Source organism: Polyodon spathula, chromosome 39 (assembly GCF_017654505.1).
Source record: "Polyodon spathula isolate WHYD16114869_AA chromosome 39, ASM1765450v1, whole genome shotgun sequence".
Taxonomy (NCBI): domain Eukaryota; kingdom Metazoa; phylum Chordata; class Actinopteri; order Acipenseriformes; family Polyodontidae; genus Polyodon; species Polyodon spathula.
The window spans coordinates 913906-931863 of NC_054572.1; the positions used below are offsets into that span (position 1 = coordinate 913906).

The following is a 17958-nucleotide window of genomic DNA, read 5'->3' on the forward strand; positions in this document are numbered from 1 at the left end:
TAGAAAGCTGTACTGTTATATTAAATTATAAGTGATACCATACCCATGCCTGTATTCTTTGGGTCTGTTTGGATGAATTTGGTAAACCGATATTATTTAAATGCTCTTGACAACTTTTCCGAAATTAATTTAAATAGCTTTCAGTCCATTGATATACATGTTTTACACAAAGTTCTATAACTGTTTATGATTGCTTATCTTTATCTAACAGCCAAAGCATTTGACCCAGATTTCTGTGCCGGGATGCCCAATGCAGCAAAGGTGGATCCGGAGAGCAGTGACAGCTACTACCGTTGTGATAATGGGGTCACCTACCACTACCAGTGCAGTGCTGGGCTAGTGTTCAATCCCCTCATCTCTAACTGTGACTTACCATCCAACGCTCCCACCCCAAACTTCTGCATCAACTTGGTGGACGGCCTTTACCCAGAGCCCAGCAACCCCTCCACCTTCTACCAGTGCTTCGGGGGGGCCACGTACTACCGGAGTTGCAGCTCCCCTCTTCTATTCAACAGCACCTCCTGGCTTTGTGACTTCCCAATCGAGATTCCATTCCAGCCTGTCTACCCTCCGAAACTGACCGAAGGATCCAAATTCTGCGAAGAGAAGTCCAATGGTTTCTATAGCGACTCAGAGAATGAGGGTGCTTTCTACTACTGCCAGGAATGCAACACTACTCACTTCCTCTGCCCTTCAATCCTCTTCTACAACCCAATGATCAGCAACTGTGATTTTCCTTTCGCTGTCCCTGAACCGGATTACTGTGCCCACTTGGGCAATGGTCTTTATCCAGAAAGCACAAATCCAGCTGCCTTCTACCAGTGTATCGACCAATCTACTTACTATTACACATGCACCTTTCCTCTTACTTTTAATAGGGAAATGTTAATGTGTGATTTTAACAGTATAGTTCCTCCCACTACTCCCAGCTCTGCACCTGCATTACCCAAAACCACCACTGCACCAGAATTATACGAAGCCATCACTGCACCTGCATTACTCAAAACCACCACTGCACCAGAATTATACGAACCCATCACTGCAGCTGCATTACCCGAAACCACCATTGCACCAGAATTATACGAACCCATCACTGCACCAGCATTACCCAAAACCACCACTGCACCAGAATTATACGAACCCATCACTGCACCTGCATTACCCGAAACCACCATTGCACCAGAATTATACGAACCCATCACTGCACCTGCATTACCTGAAACCACCATTGCACCAGAATTATACGAACCCATCACTGCACCTGCATTACCCGAAACCACCACTGCACCAGAACTATACGAACCCATCACTGCACCTGCATTACCCGAAACCACCATTGCACCAGAATTATACGAACCCATCACTGCACCTGCATTACCTGAAACCACCATTGCACCAGAATTGTTTGAACCCATCACTGCACAAACATTACCTGAAACCACCACAGCACCAGAATTATACAACTCAAACTTTTGTGTCGGCAAGCCCAGCTCGTTCTACGCGGATCCCGAAGATCTGACAGGTTTCTACCGATGTGAAACCGAACTCACCTTCTACTTCACCTGCCATGAGGGCATGGTCTTCGATCAAAGGGTTCTGAACTGTGTGTTTCCTCCTGCTGCCCCCAGCCCTGGATTTTGCATCTTGAAACCCAATGGTATCTACAGAGACCCCGGCAACAGAGCAGGTTTCTACACTTGTGTCAAGAGACGTCCTTTCTACAAGACCTGCCCCACACCTCTGGTGTTCAACCCTGATATGTTAATCTGTGACAACCTCTCTGGCACTGCAGAAGCATAGTTAAGGTCACTGGTACCTGATGCACCTGAATTACCCAAAACCACCACGACACCCGAATTACCTGTGGCTAGACCCACTGTGGAATCATCCGAATAAACAAAATCAAACAACTCTACACGAAAACCCGTTTAAACCTTGCTGGGATCATGTATAGCCAGTAAAAAGCTCTGCTATGATGTTTGATGAGGTAATCAGTTTCTTAAAACAGGCATGAGTGGTGATGATATTTTAAATCCAAATGTTTTATTTACTCTTAAAAAATCCTTAGAAGATAAAAAATAAATAATATTGAGCACATTTTGGGTATAGTTCCTGCTTTGTTTTCAGGGTTCTTTATTATGGGCTTTTAACACAAAGAATGATATGTGGGGTTAGAGGACTGCACCTTTTTTAAATGTATTCGTACTGTTGGGTTTTATATGCAAAGCTTTCAACATACTGTAAATGTGTTTTATAAAAATAGTTTTCACATTAACACTGGAGTCTTTTTCTTCTTGACCTTAAACTGTGACTCTCTGTCATCATACTGCTTCACCTGCTTCTGAACCCAGAATACACCTTTAGAACAACAGGCACAATGTGTTGCCTTTTGCACAGGTGGAAAGTATGACCCTTTTTTCACCAGAAGCAATCATTTAGAATCTTTATTGAACATGTCTAATCAGGGCTAACTTTCCCTGCTGTCACAAAGTTGACATATGCCACAATTTACTTTTCATGTAGAGTATAACATTATTCTCATAAATATACATATATTTAAATATAGTTTGCAGTATATTTAAATATATGTATATTTAAATAGGCTACTATGGTGTTCATCATATTTTGAGAGAGGTTTTTAATGAAGACCTAAAAAGGGACCACAATTTATGTTGATGTTGCACAGTACAGTATCCTTCAAAACTTCAATTTTTTTTGCAAAAGTCACATTAAAAACGATGTAACAGCGATCCATACCAGCTATAAATCTCAGGAAACACTATCTCACTAAGTCTTATGTTGGTTGCATTACTTTCAGTGCGTTCAAAGGTCCCTACTAGTTATATATATATTTCGAATTTCTTCTTGTTATACTTTTAAACATTGTACTTAGTTTCAAGTTCAATTGTTATCAATAAATGCTTTTAGTAACAGATGAATCAACAGCATCGAGAACCTGCAAAACTGGAGCAATTTTTATTTTGATCCGATTAACAAATTAATAGTAATGAATAAATAAGTAAATTAAAAAAATGCATCACATTGCTCTGTTTAATTCATGAACTTGAATTATCCTACACCCCCCCCCCCCCCCCAACACTAATTGAATCAGGCCCTAAAAACGTCAGCAATGCAAAGGGATCTTGACTGAACGTTAAGGTGGCTGTAATAGCTCCGGTGTTATCGACATACACAGATTAAATTTAGAAGGGGATTATAATGCTTTGACTCCAATCTATTTTTGATTGGCTGTTACATAGTGCTGTTCAACTTGGCAAACAAATTCTGATTAGCTAAAAATGATAATATAATATATATATATATATATATATATATATATATATATATATATATATATATATCAGACATTCTGCCCTCCAACTGTTATATGTGTTTTCACGTAAAAAAAAGCCTTTATCATGGAACTTTTTGGCATACAAATAGGGATTTCTAGATATGAAAAGCATTAAAGCACAAAAAAACAGTCACATTCAAAACTGATCACTTTCTCTAGAGTAATTAGGCAACAAACGTTCCTAAATATTGAAATGCTGACCTGAAAAACAGCAAACGCTACATTGTAGAATATTTCATTTAGTCCAGCTTTTAAAGACATCCTATTTTCACCATCAGTGTAATTCTGATCATTAATACGGCTTTTTCTCTGAAGACATTTTAAGGAAATCGTGCAGCTCCATGAAGTGTGTGTTCAATCATTTACCGGAAGCAAACTAAACCGACAGCAGGGTTCCTAAATGCTGCGTAACAGGTACTTCGTCAATGAGGCAAACGTTTGCTGTATTTATTTCTATGTAATAAAATATTTTTATATTTATGCTATTCTATCAGAAATGGGAATTTTCATGAGGAGCTACATATTACATGGCAATGAGTACATTTAAAGGAAATCTTTAAATCCGTGATAACCATGAAAAAAAGATAACCTTAGATGATTAGAAAAAGAAACATTAACTCAGAACTAGCAACCGGGCACATTATTTTCCAATGAGCCCCAATGACTGTTAGGAAAAACAGAAATAATCAATTAACGAAGGTGTTAAAAACATATTGTTTATGTTAACCACAGTCCACAGATACTCCAATATCAAATTCATTGGCAGGTTGTCTTCAATATTCACCGTCATTTATTGAATGTTTCTGTCGTAAATCAGCATGCAGTAATAGCTACTGTTAAACATTAGACAGTCTCAGTTTTTGCTAGATGGTAAAACACTAAAGCCTCTGTCTCCTAAATAAGCCTGTATTGAGAGCAAGCTTTTGAATTTGATTATTGCATTTTCCATTAATCAGAAACATTAAGTCCCGAAGCTGATATCCTTGAGACAAAGTCATCAACACTGGAAAATAAGGGCTTTTTATTTACATGCGGATGTGCCTACAGCTGGAATTTAGAGTAATGTGTCAATATTAACATATACATTAACATTAACCCTGTTATCTGACCAGCGCCATGGATTGTAACATTTAGTTGGAAAGTGTGATATAACTGAAGTGTGATCAAACAGCTCCGGTATCGATAAGATTGCTGGCCTCTGGTTTAAGGGTAAAAGGAGTGTCCAGCCCGGCTGCCGGGTTCCTAAATGCAGTGTAACGGGTAATGCAATCAATCAGGCAAATGTCTGCTGTATTTATTTCTATGTAATAAAATATATTTATATTTATGCTATTCTATCAGAAATGGGAATTTTCACGAGGAGCTACAAATTACATGGCAATGGGTACATTTAATAGAAATCTTTAAAACCGTGATAACCATGAAAAAAGATATCCTTAGATGATTAGAAAAAGAAACATTAACTCAGAACAAGCAACCTGGCACACTCTTTTCCAATGAGCCCCAATGGCTGTTAGGAAAAACAGAAATAATCAATTAACGAAGGTGTTAAAAACATATTGTTTATGTTAACCACAGTCCACAGATACTCCAATATCAAATTCATTGGCAGGTTGTCTTCAATATTCACCGTCATTTATTGAATGTTTCTGTCGTAAATCAGCATGCAGTAATAGCTACTGTTAAACATTAGACAGTCTCAGTTTTTGCTAGATGGTAAAACACTAAAGCCTCTGTCTCCTAAATAAGCCTGTATTGAGAGCAAGCTTTTGAATTTGATTATTGCATTTTCCATTAATCAGAAACATTAAGTCCCGAAGCTGATATCCTTGAGACAAAGTCATCAACACTGGAAAATAAGGGCTTTTTATTTACATGCGGATGTGCCTACAGCTGGAATTTAGAGTAATGTGTCAATATTAACATATACATTAACATTAACCCTGTTATCTGACCAGCGCCATGGATTGTAACATTTAGTTGGAAAGTGTGATATAACTGAAGTGTGATCAAACAGCTCCCGTGTCGATAAGAGTGCTGGCCTCTGGTTTAAAGGTATATAAGGAGTGTCCAGCCCTCAGTTTAATGTACAAAGCTGAAGATGGGTAAGCTACTGCTCTGGACTGGTAAGTACTGCTCCCATTGCTCTCTGCTTCTGCTAACTATTACTGCATTAGCTTATTGCATGTTAGATCAAGCTGTATAATGTTATATGGCACATCTGTTCAGGTTGCTCTACTCTTTACTCTCAGGTATAGCCAGTGCTATTATATTAATGCAATACCTAGTTTTCTGAGCTTCAGGTGTACTGCATATCGTACCCACCTGTAATAATATAGAGTATATAACAGGTGTTCAACTTCTACATGTTTGTATAGAGATACAATACCAGGACTGACCTGAAGCCATAACTTTCTTTATACCTTGTTGAGTTCATGTTGGTATCCAGAATGCAGGGTTGTGGGGACCCTGCAGTAAAACAGTGCATTTATTATTATTATTATTATTATTATTATTATTATTATTATTATTATTATTATTATTATTATTATTATTATTAATCAAGTGTTGTTACTATAGTTTATAGCCTTTCTAATGCATTTGATAGACTATATTCCCATCTATAAAGTAGGTATTATTCATTGCACCTGGCTGGCGTCACTTCCAATGTCATTAATCCACACTGCTTCTCTCTCACAGGCCTGGCCTTCCTGCTGCACCTGCAGCTAGGTAAGTCATCTTCAACACTCACATCTTACACAAACCAGCACGCTGCGTTTAGCACTAAAACCTGGACTTTATCAATGAATGAATATATATATAGACACACACACACACACACACACACACACACACACACACACACATATATCGGTATACATTTTTATAGGTATACATTCTCAACATTAGGTCAAATTTATAACTCCTGAGAGAGTGCAGATAGGGTCATGGTTACTATGGAACACGTATACTAACCCATATATACAATTCTGCACTATTTGCTAAAGTGTTTGGTACTGTTACTGGTACTGGAAGCTGTAAAAGTTGCTGACTACTTTAGTTTTCTTTTATTCTTCTGTGTTGTACATAATCCAATTTCATTTCTTCTAAAACTACAGATTGCAGGTCATTCATGCTATGGTCATTTTTTGTAAAGTGTTGAACTATTGGTTAATTTACTTTTTTATGTCTTGTGTTTGATAAGTGATTCTGCATTCTTTTATATAATGCGGTACCTGTCTTTCCTACGTATTTTATTGTGTTGTATTTTTGCATGACGGTTTTCTTAAAGCTGAAAATCTATTTTCTCTAGTTGTAATTTCACTTTCATCTTTACAAATATTTTTGCATACTTTACATGTGCTATTACAGGTTTTAATGTCCATGCATGTGTCTATGATCCGTTTATGTTTACTGTGGACCACAATGTTAGCAAAATGTTTGACTAATATAGTGATTGAACAAGCAGTTACACCTCACTCTAGTTCTCTGTAAAATATCACTGTTAATGGGTTGGCTGCACTGTAGACACAATGTAATGCATATATGATACATTTCTCTTCTTAACCTTGTAATCCCAGGATCCTCCTACATCCTTTCCTGTTACTTCACCAACTGGGCCCAGTACAGACCAGGAGCTGGGAAGTACTTCCCCACCAACATCGACCCATGCCTGTGTGATCACCTGATCTATGCCTTCGCTGGAATGAGTAACAACCAGATCAAGACTTATGAGTGGGATGACGTCAAACTCTATGGGGAGTTCAACGGCCTCAAGAACCAGTGAGTGGGAAAGACCAAAACCGAACAAGGGCAAGGGGAGGGACAAGGGAATGCAATGGGCAAAGTAGAATAAACTGTTACACAGTGGCACATGTTAATATTTTAATCAAGATCCCACAGGGTAAGAACCTGAAACAAGTGTAGAAACTAAACGTCTGTCTCTTGATCCCTCGCAGGAATGGAAACCTGAAGACCCTCTTGGCTATTGGTGGCTGGAACTTTGGAACAGCTCAGTGAGTTTTGCTCCATGTGTGTTCTTCACTCCCTCTCTCTCTCTCTGTGTCTATCTCACGATCCTGTTCTCACAAATCCTCCTCTCTCTCTGCAGGTTCTCTGCTATGGTGGCCAGCTCTGGCACCCGTCAGACTTTCATCCAGTCTGTGATCACGTTCCTGAGGCAGTACGAGTTTGATGGGTTGGACATTGACTGGGAATACCCCGGCTCCAGAGGCAGCCCCTCCCAGGACAAGCAGCTTTTCACCACCCTGGTCCAGGTACTGGGAAAAACACTGACCACCATCCCACAATTGTGACAAACTAAAACATGTGCTTGCTTAAAAGGCAGAAGGGGACAATGCAGAAACTAAGAATATTAATGTACTTTACTTCAGCATAACATGATAACGTGAAATTATCATCTTGTTTGTCAATAATACATTCTGAGGGAAGTGGTCCATCTAGATCATTGAGAACCACTATCTGATACATATGTCACACTGTGTAGGACAGCTAATGATTGTCCATAAGCTATTCCTAAAATGTCTTGCACTCCATTTCACAGGAAATGCAGGCTGCCTTTGAGGCTGAAGCCAGCCAAAGCAACCGCCCTCGTCTCATGGTGACCGCTGCTGTCTCAGCCGCCAAGGGAACCATCGATTCTGGATACCAGGTCGCCCAGGTCTCCCAGTGAGTATCAGCAAGCCAACGTTGAGCGTGAGAACCCTGGATGATAGAGACAGCTGAGCCATGTGATTACAATCATCACCATGCCATCCTTGCTAGCAGGAACTGTACTGAATCCTGGCTACGAGGCTGCCCTAGCCACTGAGAATCTTCTCCCCTCTGTACAAGCCGCTTGATAGAGTGCCCTGTCTTCCCCACAAGACTGCTTGTATAAACCTCATAAAACTTGTTGGAAATAAGAAGAAAATCCCTAATACTGCCTAACAGTTCTAAGATACTGCAACTGGATCCAATACCGCTAAACCAGCGTCTTCCTGCCTCCCTCAGGTACCTGGATTATCTTCACGTGATGACCTACGACTTCCATGGAACCTGGGAGCAGCAGACTGGTGAGAACAGCCCTCTGTACCAGGGACCCGCCGACCAGGGCGCCATGACCGACTTCAACGTGGTGAGAACAACAGCGTAACTGTACTGAACAAGATCTAATCACATAGTAATTAGGATTAGAATTGCACGAATTTGGATTAGTACTCGGAACGGATCTCCACTACCACATTGTGCATCAATCTAACCCTTTGTTTGCCTGCTCCCATTCCCAGAACTACGCCATGAACTACTGGAAGAGCAGTGGTGCCCCCGCAGAGAAACTGCTGGTCGGCTTCCCCACCTACGGACACACCTGGACCCTGGCAAACCCCTCCAACAATGGTGTGGGAGCCCCAACCGCTGGCGCTGGCCCTGCAGGACCCTACACCAGACAATCAGGCTTCTGGGCCTACTATGAGGTACGCAGGCCTACTAGGCCAAGTTGACGGGCCCAATGGCTTTTCCTCCTTCCAAACATTACTTACCTCATATGAATGTATGCAAAATTCATATATCATATACTAGTAACATGCAAAAGTGAGCCCCTTTCTTTAGGTAATGCTATATTAAAACTTCTTTGTTGTCTTTAGTGTTTTGAGTTGCTGGCAGTGGATCTATCTCCTTGTGTAACTCCCGTTTGGTCTCTGTCTTCTCCCCAGATCTGCACCTTCATCAGTCAGGGAGCCACTCAGGCCTGGGATGCCCCCCAGGATGTCCCCTATGCCTACAATAGCAACTTGTGGGTCGGCTATGACAACGAGAAGAGCTTCAACATCAAGGTGGGTCTCAGCCGAGCTTTGCTTTCAAACCCCAGGTAATAGGAATTCTACTGACCTCCCTGATAACCAATTCAACACCGTGCTCTATCTCTCTGTTGCCCCCTGTAGGCTGAGTGGCTGAAGCAGAACAACTTTGGAGGTGCCATGGTCTGGACTATCGATCTGGATGACTTCAGCGGCACTTTCTGTAACCAGGGCAAATACCCCCTGATCAACACTCTGAAGACCGCACTGGGAACAGGCAGCACAAGTAATTTCTGTCTTTTTTCTCTCTGTCTGGTAGTGACCCAGAAAATCACACTGAGATGACCGGAGGGTACAGTATATGATCTAAAACACGTGACCTCTTAACACCAGCACTGTTAAGCTTCCATCTGTTATATTACGATTCCATTCCTTTAAGGAATATATTCCAGGTCACAGGTCATGTTGAGTATGTTCGTTGATCCAGCTGGTGTTCCGTGCAGTAGATCCAGTGAGTTTTGTGATCAGGGCTCTGATGTTGCTCTTCTCACTGTGTCTCCCAGGCTGTACCCCTCCAGCAAACCCCCTGCCCCCCGTGACTCAGGCCCCTGCACAGCCCAACCCCCCCTCCGGTGGAGGCAGCAGTGGAGGCAGCAGCAGTGGAGGGAGCGGCTTCTGTGCCGGCAAAGCCAGTGGCCTGTACCCTGATGCCTCCAACAAGAACCACTTCTGGCATTGCCTGAACGGAGTGACCTACAACCAGAACTGTCAAGCTGGCCTGGTCTTCGACCCCAGCTGTTCCTGCTGCAACTGGGCTTGAGCACGGGCAGCACCCTCTGATTAAATTCCTTCAGTGATCAGAACGGCATTGTAACACCCAATCAAGAATGAATTAAAATTCAAATGAAAAGCAATCTTTTGCGTCTGTTTGTCATTTTATTGTGCACAGCGTTTAATAGCAAATGCAAACACGGTATCATCATAGCCATACACAAAACAGCCATATCGAAATATGGACACAGCAGTAGAGTAATACAGTATCTTGGTTAAAAAGATTGACCATTGTAACGAACAAATATATTTTCCTGTCCATTCTGTGCTAGCTGCTTTATAGAATTTTACAGTACAGATGTTTCAAGGTTCAGTTCTCCCTTGTTCTTTCACATTTCATTAATTCACAAATGCAACTAATTCATAGTTAAGCCTTGCAACACGCTATACTCTGGAAGGATCCCTCAGTTTTTCCTTGTCCCCTTAATATTTTTAATATTTGTATGCAGAGCTGTAACTATTAATTTAAGCACCCAGGGCAGGCAACCCCCCCACCCCCCCCACCCCTAACCACAACAGGAAGGCTATGAACCTCAAGTGTAGGAATAATCAAGGGAACATCACTGTGTAACATACAGGTTTAAACATTCAAGACCACTGCAGACACCGTCTTGGACAAGATTACTTTAATGAGGGTCCAGCAACACAGATATTCAGCATTAACTCACTGACTGTTCACTGAAACGTGAGCACAGACAACCAGCCACTTTTTTATTGAGGGCGGAACTGTGTTACTATAAATACATTCCCTCCAGGAAACACTCTCTCACTAACTCATGTGTTGATTGCATTACTAGCAGTACGTTTGTGATGGTGCAAGTCCCATCCCATGTCAACCAAATCAAAACTATAGCCTTGCTTGAGCCTATGTGGATATTAAAACATGACTTTTGTTTTTACCTATTGTGGCTGTGAATTGTGATTTTTAACAATGTAAATCCCTGGTAAAACAAAAGAGAACTATGCTTCCTTAAATGTGGAGGATGGTGCAGCAGGTTGAAATGTGAGAAAGAAACAAGAAATAATTTGTATTTTAAAAAGAACTGTACTGAATGCTGAAAGCTGTTCTCTTTGAAAAGGTGCACATTTTCATAGCAATGCGGCAACAGTATTTTATTATCTGAAATACATATTATAGATTGCAACACTGAGGGCTGTGGTGACGTCAGATCAGGAAAAGAAAAACAAAAGCACAGGATGTATGGGTGAAACTGAAACGCTACAGCGCTCAGTATTTTATTAAGAACCAAAAACAAATAGTTTATACAAAACACAAAATAAAAGGCACACTGGCCAAAGTAAAATTACTCTTACTTCTTTAACCCTCTCTCCTCCTCTCTGAGACAGAGTGGGTCTTTTATATTGTGGCTGGAGCCTTAATTTCCCACTAATTACCTTATTATAGCTCCAGCCACATTCCCACGAGTTACTTAGGACGGGGGATTCAACCCCATTCATGCAAACCACACTGTAGGAGAGTCTCAAATAACAAATAATAACACTATGTAACACAATTTTTGTTCCTGGGTAGTAAGTGTTATTTCCTAATTGCTTATGCCTCAAAAGTATAGAAAATGGCTATTATTCCCCACAAACTTTGCTTTTGTGACCAGGACAGTGATATTGTGAAATATCACTATTTCCAATGCGAAAACGGGAGCTTTTGTGTCTTTTCGTTCACATAAAGTCAGAAAAAAACAACATATGAATCCAAATTAACATGTATTTATACTAAAGTAATACAAAAATGACTACAAAAGATTTAGAAGTGAGTAGTTTTGAGATTTAGGATTATACTGTAAATTTACAGTATAGTGCAGTCAGTCTGCTCAGGGCTGATGAGTAGAAGGAGGTAGGAGGTGTGCGCTGCTTCCAAGCAGTCAATACAAAAGTGCGTGCTGTGTTAAAATGGAATGGACATCCTAGGAGTAACCCGACGGCAGCCAAAGATTTATTTGCAGTCTACACCCAGTGATAAATAGAGCTTTAACCAAACAGAAGAGTAAAATATATCAAGACACACTGCCCAGTATTTGTGTTATGTTTTACTTGGTCTGACTTCTATTAATTGCTTATCAAATATTATCAAAGTCTTTCTGGGCAGTGATACCTCATTAATTAGTTTACATTTCAGATACAGAATTTCACATCAAAAACAATATATAGAATTGCTAATAATAAATCTAATGTGACGCTTTTGTGCCTCAAACTAAGTAAAACAATAAGACTGAGTACATTACGGTAACTAATAGTGTGACGCGTATACACAGATATATTGGAAATACCAATTCAGCCGTCTTTTGAAAAAAAAGAGAAAAAACGCATCCGTGCCGGGGTGAAATCACAAGGGATCCCGAATTCCATGGAGTACCAAAATCAGCGTGTCAAGTGACCTGTTCAAAGTGAAGTTAGGCTCAACGTTTGAGCCAGGTGTTTATTTTGTTTTGTTTGTTTTTGTGTTTGAAAATAAATTAGAGCAACCGCGCTTGAAAAAATCAATTTCTGTGTCTTGGGTCTATTTTAAAAGGTGCAACGAACGACTGTGAGTGCCGGCCGTTTTACATTATATATATATATATATATATATATATATATATATATATATATATATATATATATATATATATATATATATATCGTATAGCAGCGTTAGCACCTCTGTATGGAGACAACTACCAATATACAATGGATGAATTAATTAAAGTTTACATTTCACTGTGAAAATACTCACAAGTTGTGCTTTTCTTGTGCTCTCAACTTTTATGTTTTTCCTGGAGAGTCAGTGAAGTCATCGGTGACACTATAAATGTTAGGGCTGCATCATTCAGATCAGGCAAACAAATACAGCCTGAAATCAGACAGACTGCTCAGCCCTGTTCACTAAGCATTACTGCTGTTAAAGACATCAGTGTAACGGGCAGTGCTGTGTGGTTTCTGTCACCGGTCTGTGAGATGAGATGAGGTTAAAAGTTCTTAAACCACGCATAGAGAAGAGCTCGGCGCTTGTGCATTGTGGTTAAGACGCTCGCTTGCGGTGCGCCGTATTTTCTCTGTTTAATTAAACAAACTTAAAATAATTACAACCCTTTTTTTTCGAGCTCAACGTTGCTTGAATTGGGCTCTAAAACGTTACGACATAGCAATGCAAAGGGACCTTGACCGAACGTTATGATGGCTTCAACAGCGCCTGTGTTATTGACACACAGACAGAATAGTTTAAGATAATCAATGTTAAGTTTTTTCCAATCTATTTTAGATAGGCTGTTTCAGAGTGTTGTTTTCAAGTTCTTTTAATAACCTGCAAATGGAATATTTGTCCGTAATATGTCAAACAATTTCTGATTGGCTAAAAAGGATCAAATAGAAAGATGTGCCAATCATTTTGCCCTCCAACTGTTAAGTGTTATGATTAGGGCTGCATTTCTTTCACGGTAAAAAGTTGCTTATTTCATGGCATTTCACAAGATATTTCATGTTTAACCATAATATGCATTAAAGAAGAAAAAAAAAAAAAAAAAAAACATCGTTGTCACTTTCAAAATTGACCATTTTCTCTTCAGTAATTATACAACAAATCTTCCTAAATATTGAAATGCTTACCTGAAAAACAGTAAATTTGTAGAATATTTCGTTTTTCATGTCCACCTTTTAAAGACATTCTATTTTCACCATCAATGAGTTATCAAACAAAATAAAAACAGAATTAAATATTAAAATACAAGTGGCACGTGAAATGTTCCCTTCTTGTGCTGGACAGAGCGATTTGCAGATATATTTCCCGTCTTCGATGCAGCTAGTGTATTTTTCTTTGAAGACATTTTAAAGAAATCGTGCAGCTCTATGCAGTGTGTGTTCAGTCATTTACCAGAAGCAAACTAAACCGACAGCAGGGTTCCTAAATGCAGTGTAACGGGTAATGTGTCAATCAGGCAAACGTTTGCTGTATTTATTTCTATGTGATAAAATATATTTATATTTATGCTATTCTATCAGAAATGAGAATTTTCATGGGGGAACTACAAATTACATGGAAATCTTTAAATTCGTGATAACCATGGAAAAAAAAGATACCCTTAGATGATTAGAAGCCTGTATTGAGAGCAAGCTTTAGGATTTCTCTCTTGTCACCCTGAAGCCTCACAAGCTCTCTCAAATCACCACATAACTCATTCCACTCTGCCCTCCTCCTATGTCAAAGATACAACACAATTATACTGCAATTATCTAATACAGTTCTGTAACTATTGCATTTTCCATTAATCAGAAACATTAAGTCCCAAAGCTGATATCCTTGAGACAAAGTCATGAAACAATGGAAAATAAGGGCTTTTTATTTACATGCGGATGTGCCTACAGCTGGAATTTAGAGTAATGTGTCAATATTAACATATACATTAACATTAACCCTGTTATCTGACCAGCGCCATGGATTGTAACATTTAGTTGGAAAGTGTGATATAACTGAAGTGTGATCAAACAGCTCCGGTATCGATAAGAGTGCTGGCCTCTGGTTTAAGGGTATATAAGGAGTGTCCAGCCCTCAGTTTAATGTACAAAGCTGAAGATGGGTAAGCTACTGCTCTGGACTGGTAAGTACTGCTCCCATTGCTCTCTGCTTCTGACAACTATTACTGCATTAGCTTATTGCATGTTAGATCAAGCTGTATAATGTTATATGACACATCTGTTCAGGTTGCTCTACTCTTTACTCTCAGGTATAGCCAGTGCTATTATATTAATGCAATACCTAGTTTTCTGAGCTTCAGGTGTACTGCATATTGCACCCACTTGTAATAATATATATAATACAGGTGTTCAACTTCTACTTCGACACTGCAGTAAAACAATGCATTTATTATTATTATTATTATTATTATTATTATTATTATTATTATTATTAATCAAGTGTTGTTACTACAGTTTATAGACTTCTAATGCATTTGATAGAATATATTCCCATCTATAAAGTAGGTATTATTCATTGCACCTGGCTTGCGTCACTTCCAATGTCATTAATCCACACTGCTTCTCTCTCACAGGCCTGGCCTTCCTGCTGCACGTGCAGCTAGGTAAGTCATCTTCAACACTCACATCTTACACAAACCAGCACGCTGCGTTTAGCACTAAAACCTGGACTTTATCAATGAATGAATATATATATATAGACACACACACACACACACACATATATCGGTATACATTTTTATAGGTATACATTCTCAACATTAGGTCAAATTTATAACTCCTGAGAGAGTGCAGATAGGGTCATGGTTACTATGGAACACATATAGTAACCCATGTATACATTCTGCACTATTTGCTAAAGTGTTTGGTACTGTTACTGTTACTGTACTGGAAGCTGTAAAAGTTGCTGACTACTTTAGTTTTCTTTTATTCTTCTGTGTTGTACATAATCCAATTTCATTTCTTCTAAAACTACAGATTGCAGGTCATTCATGCTATGGTCATTTTTTGTAAAGTGTTGAACTACTGGTTAATTTACTTTTTTATGTCTTATGTTTGATAAGTGATTCTGCATTCTTTTATATAATGCGGTACCTGTCTCTCCTACGTATTTTATTGTGTTGTATTTTTGCATGACGGTTTTCTTAAAGCTGAAAATCTATTTTCTCTAGTTGTAATTTCACTTTCATCTTTACAAATATTTTTGCATACTTTACATGTGCTATTACAGGTTTTAATGTCCATGCATGTGTCTATGATCCGTTTATGTTTACTGTGGACCACAATGTTAGCAAAATGTTTGACTAATATAGTGATTGAACAAGCAGTTACACCTCAATCTAGTTCTCTGTAAAATATCACTGTTAATGGGTTGGCTGCACTGTAGACACAATGTAATGCATATATGATACATTTCTCTTCTTAACCTTGTAATCCCAGGATCCTCCTACATCCTTTCCTGTTACTTCACCAACTGGGCCCAGTACAGACCAGGAGCTGGGAAGTACTTCCCCACCAACATCGACCCATGCCTGTGTGATCACCTGATCTATGCCTTCGCTGGAATGAGTAACAACCAGATCAAGACTTATGAGTGGGATGACGTCAAACTCTATGGGGAGTTCAACGGCCTCAAGAACCAGTGAGTGGGAAAGACCAAAACCGAACAAGGGCAAGGGGAGGGACAAGGGAATGCAATGGGCAAAGTAGAATAAACTGTTACACAGTGGCACATGTTAATATTTTAATCAAGATCCCACAGGGTAAGAACCTGAAACAAGTGTAGAAACTAAACGTCTGTCTCTTGATCCCTCGCAGGAATGGAAACCTGAAGACCCTCTTGGCTATTGGTGGCTGGAACTTTGGAACAGCTCAGTGAGTTTTGCTCCATGTGTGTTCTTCACTCCCTCTCTCTCTCTCTGTGTCTATCTCACGATCCTGTTCTCACAAATCCTCCTCTCTCTCTGCAGGTTCTCTGCTATGGTGGCCAGCTCTGGCACCCGTCAGACTTTCATCCAGTCTGTGATCACGTTCCTGAGGCAGTACGAGTTTGATGGGTTGGACATTGACTGGGAATACCCCGGCTCCAGAGGCAGCCCCTCCCAGGACAAGCAGCTTTTCACCACCCTGGTCCAGGTACTGGGAAAAACATTGACCACCATCCCACAATTGTGACGAACTAAAACATGTGCTTGCTTAAAAGGCAGAAGGGGACAATGCAGAAACTAAGAATATTAATGTACTTTACTTCAGCATAACATGATAACGTGAAATTATCATCTTGTTTGTCAATAATACATTCAGAGGGAAGCGGTCCATCTAGATCATTGAGAACCACTATCTGATACATATGTCACACTGTGTTGGACAGCTAATGATTGTCCATAAGTTGTTCCTAAAATGTCTTGCACTCCATTTCACAGGAAATGCAGGCTGCCTTTGAGGCTGAAGCCAGCCAGAGCAACCGTCCTCGTCTCATGGTGACCGCTGCTGTCTCAGCCGCCAAGGGAACCATCGACTCTGGATACCAGGTCGCCCAGGTCTCCCAGTGAGTATCAGCAAGCCAACGTTGAGCGTGAGAACCCTGGATGATAGAGACAGCTGAGCCATGAGATTACAATCATCACCATGCCATCCTTGCTAGCAGGAACTGTACTGAATCCTGGCTATGAGGCTGCCCTAGCCACTGAGAATCTTCTCCCCTCTGTACAAGCCGCTTGATAGAGTGCCCTGTCTTCCCCACAAGACTGCTTGTATAAACCTCATAAAACTTGTTGGAAATAAGAAGAAAATCCCTAATACTGCCTAACAGTTCTAAGATACTACAACTGGATCCAATACCGCTAAACCAGCGTCTTCCTGCCTCCCTCAGGTACCTGGATTATCTTCACGTGATGACCTATGACTTCCATGGAACCTGGGAGCAGCAGACTGGTGAGAACAGCCCTCTGTACCAGGGACCCGCCGACCAGGGCGCCATGACCGACTTCAACGTGGTGAGAACAGCTGCTTAACTGTACTGAACAAGATCTAATCACATAGTAATTAGGATTAGAATTGCACGAATTTGGATTAGTACTCGGAACGGATCTCCACTACCACATTGTGCATCAATCTAACCCTTCGTTTGCCTGCTCCCATTCCCAGAACTACGCCATGAACTACTGGAAGAGCAGTGGTGCTCCCGCAGAGAAACTGCTGGTCGGCTTCCCCACCTACGGACACACCTGGACCCTGGCAAACCCCTCCAACAATGGTGTGGGAGCCCCAACCGCTGGCGCTGGCCCTGCAGGACCCTACACCAGACAATCAGGCTTCTGGGCCTACTATGAGGTACGCAGGCCTACTAGGCCAAGTTGACGGGCCCAATGGCTTTTCCTCCTTCCAAACATTACTTACCCCAGTATTATATTGCATTTATGCAAAATTCATATATCATATGCTAGTAACATGCAAAAGTGATCCCATTTCTTTAGGTAATGCTATATTAAAACAAACAGGTTTTAGATC

At 40.3% G+C, this 17958-nt stretch overlaps 2 protein-coding genes across 2 annotated transcripts in view; both read left to right on the forward strand.

Annotated features, from left to right (window-relative positions):
- Nucleotides 1–5394: 5394 nt before the first annotated feature.
- Nucleotides 5395–10022, forward strand: LOC121304633 (acidic mammalian chitinase-like). Its single transcript, XM_041235871.1, has 11 exons — nucleotides 5395–5481; nucleotides 6056–6085; nucleotides 6937–7138; nucleotides 7315–7371; nucleotides 7467–7632; nucleotides 7920–8044; nucleotides 8369–8492; nucleotides 8644–8829; nucleotides 9070–9189; nucleotides 9298–9439; nucleotides 9717–10022. Exons 1-11 carry the CDS (start codon nucleotides 5457–5459, stop codon nucleotides 9971–9973), a joined length of 1434 nt encoding a protein of 477 aa, XP_041091805.1. The 5' UTR covers nucleotides 5395–5456; the 3' UTR covers nucleotides 9974–10022.
- A 4510-nt stretch (nucleotides 10023–14532) lies between these two features.
- LOC121304656 (acidic mammalian chitinase-like) overlaps nucleotides 14533–17958 on the forward strand; it is a 4484-nt gene continuing 1058 nt past the window's right edge. Inside the window, exons 1-8 of the mRNA XM_041235922.1 lie at nucleotides 14533–14552; nucleotides 14956–15053; nucleotides 15889–16090; nucleotides 16267–16323; nucleotides 16419–16584; nucleotides 16872–16996; nucleotides 17321–17444; nucleotides 17596–17781. Coding sequence (XP_041091856.1) covers nucleotides 14533–14552; nucleotides 14956–15053; nucleotides 15889–16090; nucleotides 16267–16323; nucleotides 16419–16584; nucleotides 16872–16996; nucleotides 17321–17444; nucleotides 17596–17781 — 978 coding nt within the window. The remainder of the gene's footprint in view (nucleotides 14553–14955; nucleotides 15054–15888; nucleotides 16091–16266; nucleotides 16324–16418; nucleotides 16585–16871; nucleotides 16997–17320; nucleotides 17445–17595; nucleotides 17782–17958) is intronic.